The 12574-nt window shown below is 42.8% G+C and overlaps 1 protein-coding gene across 1 annotated transcript; it reads right to left on the minus strand.

Moving 5' to 3' along the window:
• Positions 1 to 6212: 6212 nt before the first annotated feature.
• On the minus strand, positions 6213 to 11118 carry KRT1 (keratin 1). The gene is made up of 9 exons (XM_049783396.1): positions 10531 to 11118; positions 9243 to 9457; positions 8864 to 8924; positions 8518 to 8613; positions 8183 to 8347; positions 7927 to 8052; positions 7164 to 7384; positions 6712 to 6746; positions 6213 to 6621 (listed from the first exon to the last, which is right to left on the minus strand). The coding sequence occupies exons 1-9, from the start codon at positions 11116 to 11118 to the stop codon at positions 6248 to 6250; spliced, it is 1881 nt and encodes a 626-aa protein (XP_049639353.1). The 3' UTR covers positions 6213 to 6247.
• Positions 11119 to 12574: the final 1456 nt, after the last annotated feature.

The following is a 12574-nucleotide window of genomic DNA, read 5'->3' on the forward strand; positions in this document are numbered from 1 at the left end:
TTCACAGGCAGTCAGATTTCAGGAGACATCAACCTTATTAAGGCCATAGTTACCAGGTATGGCTCTAAGATTTTAACCTTTTAAGCAGGCTCTTTTCAGCTGCCCTGACATCTCAACTTGTTTCTGCCATGTCGTCTCCTGCTTCTCCCTCCATCTCTCTTGCAGAATTCTCTCTCAATTAATCCCCTTTACACCCCTCAGGCAATCCTTTTGTTACCTCCCAAAGACCCCTCCCAGAAATGGGCTGGTCTTACCATCAAGTAAAATTAGCATTTAGCTTTGGGAGGGGTAACAATAGGAGTAAATGTAAGCACAGTTGGTGTGTGGTCCTAAAACAAAAAAAGAAAAGAAAAGAAAAACAGAAATTTTGTGGCCCACATAGTAGCGCTCAGGATCTTCCTGGCTCAGGAGTCACTCCTGGCAGTGCTCAGGGGGCCACATACAGTGCCAGGGATCAAACCTGTGACAAATGCATGAAAGCAAGGACATTAACTCTGTACTATTTCTTCAGCCTATAATTTTTTTATATCTTATTTTACAGGCTTGTGACATAGCTAGAGAAACAACTCAATTGTGTGAGCATGTGCTACCTTTATAGGAGGCCCAGGTTTGCTCCTTGGCACTACATGATCTTCTGAGCACTTCTGGAGGCTACTCTTGAATACAGAACTGGAAGTAGCCCCTGAGCACCACTAGGTGTGTCCCAAAACCCAAAATAAAAAGTCTCACGGTGACTAACTGTATTCCACTAGTGAATGAAAATGGTGATTTGGAATTGAGTATCTTGTTGGTCTTGAGAAGAATCTCACAGAGCTATCTTACCTGCGTTACTGTATTACCCTTGTAGCACTCCAGCAACAGCCATAAAAGCAACTTGCCCTTTTAAGAAGGACCTTATTTACAACATACTAGACACAGAGAGGACCACCTATACAAGGAGCCTTCGGGGTAAAAGAGGGGGATATGGGATGCATGCTGGGAACAGGGATAGAGGGAGGACAACATTGGTGGTGGGAACGCCCCTGATTCAATCACTAAAATATTACTGTGAAAGATTTGTAATCCATTTTGATTAAAATAAAAAATAAAAATAAGATAGTAAATATATATTTCAAATGATAAAATAAGAAATAAAAAGAAGGACCTTAACCAATTGTCATTGGTTGGCAGTTTGGCTGGTGATATAAAACCCACCTAGGTGGGAGTTCTGAGGTGACAATCTGTGGAGCAGCTTTTTGACAAACAGTTTCTACTCCTGGCTTGCTCTCTGACTTCTAGACTTTGGCTGTATTTTCCTGGCTGGTTTGTCTTTTGCCTTGTTTACCTGGCCCTGGCCCTCAAGCTGACTTTACCCTAGTCCCAAAACCAGCTTTCACCCTATCTCTCTCCCTCTACTCACTTAGGGCTTTGTCATAAAGCCCCTAGCCTCTCTACTCTTCCAGTTTATTAAACTAGGCTTAAAGAAACATCTTGCCATAATCTTGCCATTTCAGCCTCTGATAGGTCAAGGGCCCTCTGGACATACATATTTACTATACCTACATTTTAATGAGATAATAAGTTGATTTCTCAAATTTTGGAATTTGTTCAAGTTTTTCTATATCTGTGTTATTTGTGTGCTAAGTATAAGAGGAATGTCATCCCTGATGAACACAGATGCAAAGATCTTCAACAAAATTCTGGCAAATAGGATCCAATGCCTCATCAAGAAGGTCATTTACTATGACCAAGTAAGTTTTATCCCAGAAATGCAAGGATGGTTTAACATCCATAAATCAATCAACATACTACACCATATCTACAAAAAGAAAAAGAAAAATCATATGATCATATTAATAGATGCAGAGAAAGCATTGGATAAGGTCCAACACCCATTCTTGATAATAAAAAAAAAAACCTTCATCAAGATGGGAATAAAAGGAACTTTTCTCAATATAGTCAAGGCCATCTACCACAAGCCAATGGCAAATATTCTGAATGGAGATAAACTAAAAGCCTTTCCTCTAAAATCTGGTACAAGACACGCCTGGCCTCTCTCACCACTCCTATTCAACATAGTACTGGAAGTACTTGCCCTAGTGATTAGGCAAGAAAAAGATATTACGGGCATTCAGATAGAAAAGGAAGAAGTCAAGCTCTCATTCTTTGCAGATGACATGATAATAGATTTAAAAAACCCTAAAGACTCTGCCAAAAAGCTTCTAGAAACAATAGATTTATATAGCAAAGTGGCAGGCTACAAAATTAACACACAAAAAACAATGGTCTTCTTATACACTAATAATGAAGAGAAGAAATGGACATTAAAAAAAAAATCCCAGGCCCAGAGAGATAGCACAGCGGCATTTGCCTTGCAAGCAGCTGATCCAGGACCATAGGTGGTTGGTTCGAATCCCGGTGTCCCATATGGTCCCCCGTGCCTGTCAGGAGCTATTTCTGAGCAGACAGCCAGGAGTAACTCCTGAGCACCACTGGGTGTGGCCCAAAAATAAAAACAAAAAAAAAATCCCATTCACATTAGTGCCACACAAACTCAAATATCTTGGAGTCAACTTAACAAGGGACCTATACAAAGAAAACTACAAAAGCCTGCTTCAAGCAATAAGAGAGAACACAAGAAAATGGAGACACAAACCGTACTCATGAATTGGCAGGATTAACATCATTAAAATGGCAATACTCCCCAAAGCATTGTACAGATTTAATGTGATTCTTCTAAAGATACCCATGACATTCTTCAAAGAAGTGGATCAAACACTCCTGAAATTCATTTGGAACATAAACACCCAAGAATAGCTAAAGCTATTCCCTGGGAATATTATTTTCCCTGGGAAAAGGAATATGGAAGACATTACTTTCCCCAATTTTAAATTGTATTACAAAGCAATAGTTATTAAAACAGCATGGTATTGGAATAAAGACAGATTCTCAGATCAGTGGAATAGACTTGAGTATTTAGAGCATGTTCCCAGGCATACAATCAACTTATCTTTGATAAAGGGGCAAGAAATCCAAATTGGAGCAAAAAAAACCTCTTCAACAAGTGGTGTTGGCACAACTGGTTAGCCACTTGCAAAAAAGCAAATTCAGCCCTCCATCTAACAACATGCACAAAGACCAAATCCAATTGGATTAAAGACCTGGATATCAGGCCTCAAACCTAATAAGGTATAAGAAGAACATGTAGGTATAACAGTCCATGACATTGAGACTAAAGGCATTTTCAAGGAGGAAACAGCACTCAATAAACAAGTGGAAGCAGAGATAAACAGATGGGATCATATTAAGCTGAGAAGCCTCTGTATCTCAAAGGAAATAGTGCCTAGGATACAAAAGCCACCTACAGAATGGGAGAAAATATTCACCCAATACCATCAGACAAGGGGCTAATATCGAAATTATACAAGGTACTGACAGAACTTAACAAGAAAAAAACATCCAATCCTGTCAAAAAATGGGAAGAAGAAATGAACAGATATTTCCTCAAAGAAGAAATACAAATGGCTAAAAGACACATGAGAAAATGCCCCACATCACTAATCATCAAGGAAATGCAAATAAAAACAATAAGGTACCATCTCACACCACAGAGACTGGCACAAATCACAAAGAACAAGAACAATCTTGGTGGGGCTATGGAGAGAAAGGAACTCTGATTCACTGCTGGTGGGAATGTCATCTAGTCCAGCCTTTATGGAAAACAATATGGTGATTCTCAAAAAACTGAAAATTGAGCTCCCATATGATCCAGCTATACCACTCCTAGAGATATACTCTAGGAACACAAAAATACAATTCAAAAATCCCTTCCTCACACCTATATTCATTGTAGCACTATTTACAATAGCCAGACACTGGAAACAACCAAGATACTCTTCAACAGATGAATGGCTAAAGAAACTGTGGTACATATACACAATAGAATATTGTGTATTTCTCCATCAGGAGAAATGAAGTCATGAAATTTTCCTATATGGTGCTTAGATAAAGATTTTATTTAAAAAAAAGAGGAATGTCATACAAAATGCAGTCTCAGCTTATTTGTAAGTACATATTGTAACAATAATAATAAACAATTTAGCTTCTCAAAAAAAAAAAAGAAATGTTGGGCCCGGAGAGATAGCAAAGCGGCGTTTGCCTTGCAAGCAGCCAATCCAGGACCTAAGGTGGTTGGTTCGAATCCTGGTGTCCCATATGGTCCCCCCGTGCCTGCCAGGAGCTATTTCTGAGCAGACAGCCAGGAGTAACTCCTGAGCACCGCCGGTGTGACCCAAAGAAAAACAAAAAAAAAAAAAAGAAAGAAAAAAATGTTGTTGCAAGTACTATAATATTCTCATTGATTCACTTATGTAATCCCAAGTGATACAGTAGGCAGCCACCTCCTCCACATTTTTCTCTCCCATCTTAAAGTCCCATTAACTTCTGTTTAATAAATCCACAGTTCAAAAATCATTTTTATATTTTATATTACATCTTCTTTTTGTCTTCGGGCAAATTTCCTCATCTCCATTTTCCTTCAAGATAGCTCAAACTCAGAGTGATCAAGTGTCTGGTTCAAGGACTCACATATCCATTAAATGGTAGAAAACTTTCCCTTGTCTGATCCTTGAAAAAAAACTAGACCACCATCATCACCATGATCATTAACATGCTTAGCACTGAGGGCAAGCATTCACCAGGTGTCTACTAGTTGCTAAGCCTTGATCTTTCGTCATCTGGTCAAACCTCACAACAATTCCTAGAGGGAATTACTCCCATTTTACAGATAAAACTGTAAAATTTTATTTGCAAATAAAACTGGGCTGCAGTGAAGTCCATAGCACATTATCCCAGAGCAAGTAAATATTGGTGGTAAAGTCCAATCTAGCATCTCTGCGTTCTTATGTCTAGATATACAACTCCTATGCTGCTCTTTGCATTTCTTCCCAAGAACTAAAGCCAGTTCAAGTGCAAAGTTCTTAGATGAAGCAGTTTGAGTGTGGCCTGACAAACAGTGGAATAGACTACTCACATTTCTGCTGCTCTCTGGGTTATGGAATAGTAACTTTACTTTTTGTTTGTTTTTTTGTTTTTTAGCCACACGGTTATGCTCAGGGGTTACTCCTGGCTGTGCGCTCAGAAATTGCTCCTGGTTCAGGAGACCATATCGGACACTGGGGATTGAACCCAGAGTCACATACAAAGCAAATGCCCTACCACTGTGCTATTGCTTCAGCACCTGGAATAGTAACTTTGGACCTTACTTGACCCATACCTCTTTCATCTCCAGCTGCTCCACATAAACAATTCTTCCATGCAGTACTTCCCATTTGTCTCCATGCCAAGCTCCTTTCCAACCTGCCAGCCCACTGTCCTTTCCTGAAAGCCATCTCTGATGAAAACACCTATTATCCCCTTCTCTCCATTTCTGCCTGCCATCTCCCACCCCTATGTGATCCCCAAAAAGTCTGTTTTAACTAAATGTTAAGTGTTTCCTAAAATTGTGATGGGGTAGTGGACAAGCTGGCAAAGAATGTAGTGTTGGAACACTGTATGCATAAAAACCTGACCTATTATGAACAATATTGTAAATCACAATGCCTAAAATAAATAAAAATTAAAAAGGATGAGTGTAAAGTGTTCAATGCTGCCTCCCCAATTTTCCACCATTTTCATATGCCCCAAGACACACACACACTCCCATCATTCAAGTATGGAGCATTACCCCTTCCTCTTGCCAACCACCCTTCCAGGGTATAAAAGGCCATGAAAGAAGATCAGAGGAGACTCAAAGAATTTCAAATGCAGTTTATTGCAGCAACAAAAGGAAATAAAGAGCTTAAGATGTCTCCACAAAAGACAATTTGCTTACACCTTATGTACAAAAACCCAAGCAGCACAGAGCTGCCTGCAAGAAAAGTGAAGCGCAAGGAGCTGTCCTGTGGGCTTCTGTGGCAAAGCAACCTCTGGTCCCCACAGCCCTCCTCCAACTGAGTGGAGAAGGGGCGGTGGAATGTGGTTTGGGGGGTCCTGAGATTGCTCCTCTATGTCTTGGGCAAAGCATAGAGTAGGATCATGGCCAGACTGCCTTCGCCACTGATGGGAAAGCTTCTTTGGAAAACGGGGACAGAAAGGAAAGAGCTGGGGAGGTGGGAAGGACCTAACTACACATAGCTTTTTTTATTCTCCACTTGGGCTGAAGCAGGTGGTCTTAGCCAGCATGACTGGGTTGGGTGATGGAGTGGGAGAACCAATAGGCTGAAAGCTATTATAGGCCTCGGGAATAACTAGTGGACACAAATTTCACGCTGGAACTGCCACTGGTGGTCTTGCTGCCCCCGGAGCTGGATCCCCGGCCCCCAGAGGAGCCAAAGCTGCCTCCAGAGCTCCCGCCTCCAGAGCCACCACGGCCACCACCGCTGGAGCTGCCGCCGCCTCCTCCGGAGCCGCCTCTCTGGCCTCCACTGCCGCCTCCGGAGCCGTAGCTGCCGCCGCCGCCGCCGCCGCCGCGACTGCTGCCACCGCTGCCGCCACCGCCGCCTCCGGAGCGGTAGCCACCGCCGCCGCCGCCGCCTCCAGATCCATAGCTGCCGCCTCCTCGGCTGCTACCTCCGCTATAGCTGCTGTGGCTGGTGCTCACGGCTGCAAGGGAACACCCGGTTCACCTTCTATCCTGTTCTGTCCCCTCCCTGCCAGACCATCCCTGCCCCTGAGACCCGGCCCCGTGCTTACACACGCTCACGTTGGGGGTACACTCTCCGGACATCCTGGAGGAGAGAGAAGAGTGAATGAATGCCTCTGTCTCTCCAATCCCCAAACCTCCCAGCACTCTGGGCAATCTCCCAAAAGCTGCACCTGCGAGTCTCTGCCCAGGCCTGCTTGTCCCCTGTGACTCCCCTCTATTCCCTGGAAGACTTTCTACTGGTTTTTTTTTTTTTCTTAACCTGAGAAGTTTCCATATAACTCACGCAGATGCTTGCTGCAAAGCCTTATGAAGGCACTTTTGGACCAGATCGCATCTGAGCTAGTCCCAAGAGTAGGAGCCATTTAAAGCTTTAGAGAGATGTTCCAGCCATTGCTCTATCATCCTACCTTGGCAGGACAAGCTGTAGGGTCTGGACAGTTCACAGAGAAGGAAGCAACCACCTTGGCACCCATCCCATCCACCTAGGGCTCTTCCTCACCTGATTTCCTCTCCTTCCAAGAGGTGCCTGTAGGTGGCAATTTCTACGTCCAGGGACAGTTTGGTGCTCATCAACTCTTGGTAGTCACGCAGCAGTCTGGCCAGGTCCTCCTTGGCCTGGTTCAGGGCATCCTCCAGTTCATTCATTTTGCCCTGGGCATCTTTCAGAGCTTTCTCGCCTTTCTCCTCAGCATCACTGATAGACTGTTGCAGCGCAGAGCACTGAGAAAGAAGAATCCAGCTCATTACGTTCTCCTATTGTCTAACCCAGCTTGATCTTCTCATCTGAAAACACCCCAGAAGCCAATGAGCCAGGAGTCTCTGAAGTGAGCCAGAGAACCTGGGATCTTACTTCGTCTTACGCAATCTCCTGTTTCAAGAGAGCACCGCATTGTGTCCTCTTTTTCTTTAAAGTCAAGGTGATTCTTGTCTCTGAGTCAAGAGGCCCCTCTCCCCCAGACTCAATCTTCTTTTAACTGCCTAGCCCCAAACTTCCAGGCTGTCTATATGTCACTCCTAAATCTCACTTGGGTCCTGATTTGGCCATTCATGATCACCTCACCTATTTCTCTACTGAGCCACTAATTTCTTTTGCATTACAAGGAAGTTGAATTCTGGAAACCTGTAGAGCCATCAAGGAAATTGGAAGGACAACAGATTCTTGATGTAGATGGTAAGAGTTGAAACAGAGAATGCTTTCCAGTTAGTAAGGCTTGCTCCCTGGACCTCAAATAAGTGGGTAGCAGAAGGAAAAAAATATATACCTGCTTCTTGACAGCCTCAATTTCAGCTCTGAGTCTCTGGATCATTCTATTCAGCTCAGAAATCTCCATCTTTGTGGTTTTCAAACTGTCCCCATGTTTGTCAGCAGTACTCTGGAGCTCTTCATACTAAAGAAGATGGAATAAGTCAAGATGTGGCACAAAGCACCATGCCTCATGCATCCAAACATAAGGGATAACACAAAGTAGTACAATGAGGCATTTCTAAAAATACTGGTAAAGCATCCATCCCATTCACCTTGGTCTGGTACAGGGCCTCAGCCTCTGTTTTGCTCCTTTGAGCAATCTCTTCATACTGGGACTTGACCTCGGCAATGATGCTGTCCAGGTCCAGGCTCCGGTTGTTGTCCATGGACAGAATAACATTAGTTTGGCTAATATGAGTCTGCATCTGGGATAGCTCCTGTGAAACATAATAGTTCTTTTTAGTGTCCAAACAAAATAATACAACTACTATTTAGACAAAGAAAAGGGCCATAAGATGGAAGATGCAACAATTCTTCTGGACAATAGGGAATTTGGGCTTAAAAAGTTCTCCATTTAGGAAAATTTGGCAGAAACTGGAGGACTTACCATTTGATAGAGTGTTGTGAAGAACTCAATGTCTTGCTGCAAGCTGTCAACTTTGCCCTGGAGGTCCACCTTTGACATATAAGCAGAATCCACGTCCTAGAGGAAGATGGGTGTCATGAAGTCCTAGTTGCCCCAGAGAAGGCACCCTTTACCATTATGAGGGAATTACTTGTACAGAGAGAAAAGGTTGGATGCATCAACTCCAAATTTTTTGTACCCCTGATGTGCCACCGTGTCTTCCTGGCCACCTGCTGCTAGATATCCACAGGCACAACTTATATTTCCTAACTTTAGACCCTCTTTCATATATTTCTTAAGTAAAATATAATCTGCAAAATTGATTTACCTTCTTGATAGTCACGAACTCATTCTCTGCATTTGTCCGCTTGTTGATCTCTTCCTCATACCTGCAAAGAAATCAGAGGTGATTAGGAGAATCAGAAGGAAAGGCCTTTCTTTGTAAGACTAAATACAATAGTATATTCTGCCACTGCTTTCCTCTTTCTAGCCAGAAACACCATGATTGCCCCTGTCTTCTAAGCAATAAGACTACCAAATGATTTCAAGAGTCTGAGAAAATGAAGGAACAAATTGATTTGTCTCTGACAAAGAAGGAGGAGAAGGAGGAAGAAGAGGAGAAACACTGCTGTTCAAAGTTTTAGCCTACCCATCTCTTAGTAGATTTTCAAGCAAAACTTAAGATTTGTCTAGACATATTCCCTTACTTGTTTCTATAATCTTCCACCAAATCTTGCATGTTTTTCAGTTCAGAATCCATTCGAGACTGGTCACTCTTCAGTTGGTCTAACTGCTTTCTTAGCGTGCTGATATATGCCTCAAATATGGGTTCCAGGCTTTGGGTTCGAGTAGAAGTATCAACCTGCTGCAGCAATTCCCATTTTGTCTGCAGCACCTGGTTCTGCTGTTCCAGGAAACGCACCTGAGAATACAAGACATGGTTACCCACTAGCAAAAAAAACAGAATCTATGGTCTTTGAGTATTTATGGCTCCTATACTTTGAAGTCAGGCCTTGTTAGAGAAATAATTTCAATTCTGGTTTTCCAGACCATGACAAACAGAAAAATAGGAAGATGGTCAAGCTAGTATTATTTTCATAACAAAGCTCAATTCACTGTTATTTCAGAGAAGATTGTTTTTCCCTGAGAATAATTATAATCCAATGTCAGCTGTAATCTGAGAAAGGAGTAGTACAGAAAAATAAATACAAAGATAAATAGCACAAGAAAACTACTTCAATTACATTGTGAGAGACATGTGATACTTAAGCTATTTGTCTTCCAATATTATTTTAGGTAGATGACCATAAAACCTGATTGAATTTTCTGAACACACCTCAATTCAAAGTCATATTGGGAAAATACAAAATTGAACTGTAATTTTATTTAGATAAATACTGCATTGACAGTATTGATGATTGAGCAAAAGCAAGAAATGAACCCAAAAGCTTACATATTTTTAGAGTAGAAATGTCTAAACATAAGTACATAAAGTTAATCTCACCCTGATCCAACATTGTTATAAAGTTCCCAGAAACAAAATTGCAACCCATGATGGAGATGACTTGCTAGAAACTTTCTGTGCCATGCTCCATTGTACTCAATTCCCACTAGCTTCCTCTTTATGTTTAGGAAGACCTTCCCAGAGTTCTCATTAGAGCTCTAGAAAGTTTATTTAGAACTGCTTCTAGTATTTTCATTTAACAGTTGTGAGTCCCTTTTCAGTTCAAGAGCTAAACTTAAAGACAAAACCCCTTAAAGATGATATTATAGGGACCCACATTTGCATATGCTTCAGGCTCCTTTGTCCAAGAGTTTGGCCATTATTATCATCATTCATAAGCATAGTTTTATCACACATCTCTAGAAAACACCACTTCCACCAAACTTCTTTTCAGCCCAAGACCTGGAGGTTCTAACCCAAACATGTCTTGGCTGCGCCCATCTCAAACAGAACAGGAAAAACCCTCCCTAGACACTAGACAGATAACTCACCTTATCAATGAAGGAGGCAAACTGATTGTTGAGTGTTTTGATTTGCTCCCTTTCTTGAGACTTGACTTTTTGGATCTCTGGGTCAATCTCCACATTGAGGGGTTGCAGAAGACTCTGGTTGATGGTGACTTCCTGGATGCCACCAGGAGGGCACACAGGGCCAAAGCCACCTCCAAAACCACCACCTCCAAAACCACCACCTCCAAAACCACCACCTCCAAAGCCACCTCCACCAAAGCCACCTCCACTGCCAAAACCACCACCACCAAAACCTCCTCCACTGCCAAAACCACCTCCCATGCCACTACCACCAAAGCAACCTCCCCCACGGCCACCTCCTCTGGCCACACTCATGGAGATGCTTTTGCTGCCTCCAAGACTAACAAGACTGCGGCTTCCAAAACCACCACCACCACCACCACCACCACATCCTCCACCAAACATCCTACCACCACCACCACCACCTCCACTACGGCGCATAGAGCAGCTGCTGGTAGTCCTTCGTTGGTGACTGACCGCCCCAGCAGACCCAGAGCTGAAGCCCCCTCCACATCGGTACCCAGATCTCGAGCTAAATTGTCGACTCATGTTGAGTTGAAGAGAGTGAGAGCAAAATAAAGACAGAAAAAGAAAGGAGCTAAACACTCCTCTGTTCCCAGCTCAGAGACTTGCCCTTATATACTAAAAGCATCACTGGGCTTGGTCCTCGAGTCAGCGGGATGTGGTGCCTCTCAAGGGTTTGGCTTGCCTGCAGCCATACAAGATTTTTACGAGCCTCAACAATATGGATAAACACTACACACCTAGCTCCCAGGATGGCTTTCAAAAATGCAGCGCATGCAAGATCACTGGTGTGGTAATCATTTTATCAGTCAAGATCTCTCTGAAGTACTTGCAACTTTGGGAAAATAAGACCCCACATCTGCCACCTAGTGCTTCTTGGTAAGATTTCATCACCTTCTTTCACAAAGCTCAGTATGTTCCCTCTGGTTTGCCCTTTCAGCACTGAGGTGCACTCTCCCCTCAGATTTGGCTAGGGCAGCTGCCCACTCTCTAATCTCAGAAGGAACTCTTTACCTCACTTCTGAGATCTCACTTCAATACCCACAGAACACTAGAGTGTGACCCCCGCCACAGATCAGGGCTTTAAGAAGTAGATATTTATTATGAAATGCAAACTTTATCAATACATAGATATTAAAAGAGAAGCTATCATCAAGCTGGATGAACAGATATGTACTCTGGAAGGACCTGAAGAGAAGTTTTCACTCATTCACTTTTGCTCAAAAAAAGGCCAGGGCGGGAGACAGAAACAGTAGCCCCAGCAGACAGGTGCAAACAGGAGGAGCAGGGAGATGAGCAGATAGAACCGAGTTCACAAATTTAGTCCAACAAAGGGAGGAGAGAGGCTTGACAGGTTAGTTCAAGCCTCATACTAGATAGACTTCATGGAGAGAAATGTGTAGATTTATTTAGAAGGTATTTAAAATGGTGGTGGGGTCTGGAAGCCTGATCAGACATATGACCATTGATTTTGGTCAATAGTAGTAATATCAACTCCAACTAATACATATCAAAAGCTAACCATATGCCAGGCACTTGTTTTCTATGTATTCATCTCTTAATGTTTGCTATTTTGAGAGTCGGGCTATTATTCTGCCTGTTTGTAAAATGAGGAAGCAGAGGCACAGAGATTAAATAGTCTGTGCATATTTACACAGCGGGGAATTTGGGATCTGAATCAAGGATGCTGAGATAGTGTGTCCCAGATTTCATGTATGAAGGGCCCTACCAGTTCAGCAGCTAAATTTGGAATGTGCCACCCATTACATGCAAGCCAAAGCACAAGAAGCTGTTTGAGCAGGAGGAATCTGATCATCCCTTTGGGTCTTTGGCCCTACATACACTCAAATGCTGAGGAAAGGTTTGTTCTGTTTCCACTGAGAAGGGGTGACTGAAAGCTCAGAGCACAGGGTAAGGGAACCCAGAATATTGAAGTGAACCAAGAAACCCAGGGGACTTTCTGGAGAGCTGCTCTTGATCA

Source organism: Suncus etruscus, chromosome 11 (assembly GCF_024139225.1).
Source record: "Suncus etruscus isolate mSunEtr1 chromosome 11, mSunEtr1.pri.cur, whole genome shotgun sequence".
NCBI classification, from domain to species: Eukaryota; Metazoa; Chordata; class Mammalia; order Eulipotyphla; family Soricidae; genus Suncus; species Suncus etruscus.

Coding starts and splice junctions, on each gene's coding strand:
- KRT1 (XM_049783396.1), bottom strand. CDS start 11,118: ATGAGTCGACAATTTAGCTCGAGATCTGGGTACCGATGTGGAGGGGGC. Junction 8,614..8,863: donor AGTTCGTGACTATCAAGAAG/GTAAATCAATTT, acceptor ATCTTCCTCTAG/GACGTGGATTCTGCTTATAT. Junction 8,348..8,517: donor TCACAACACTCTATCAAATG/GTAAGTCCTCCA, acceptor TATGTTTCACAG/GAGCTATCCCAGATGCAGAC.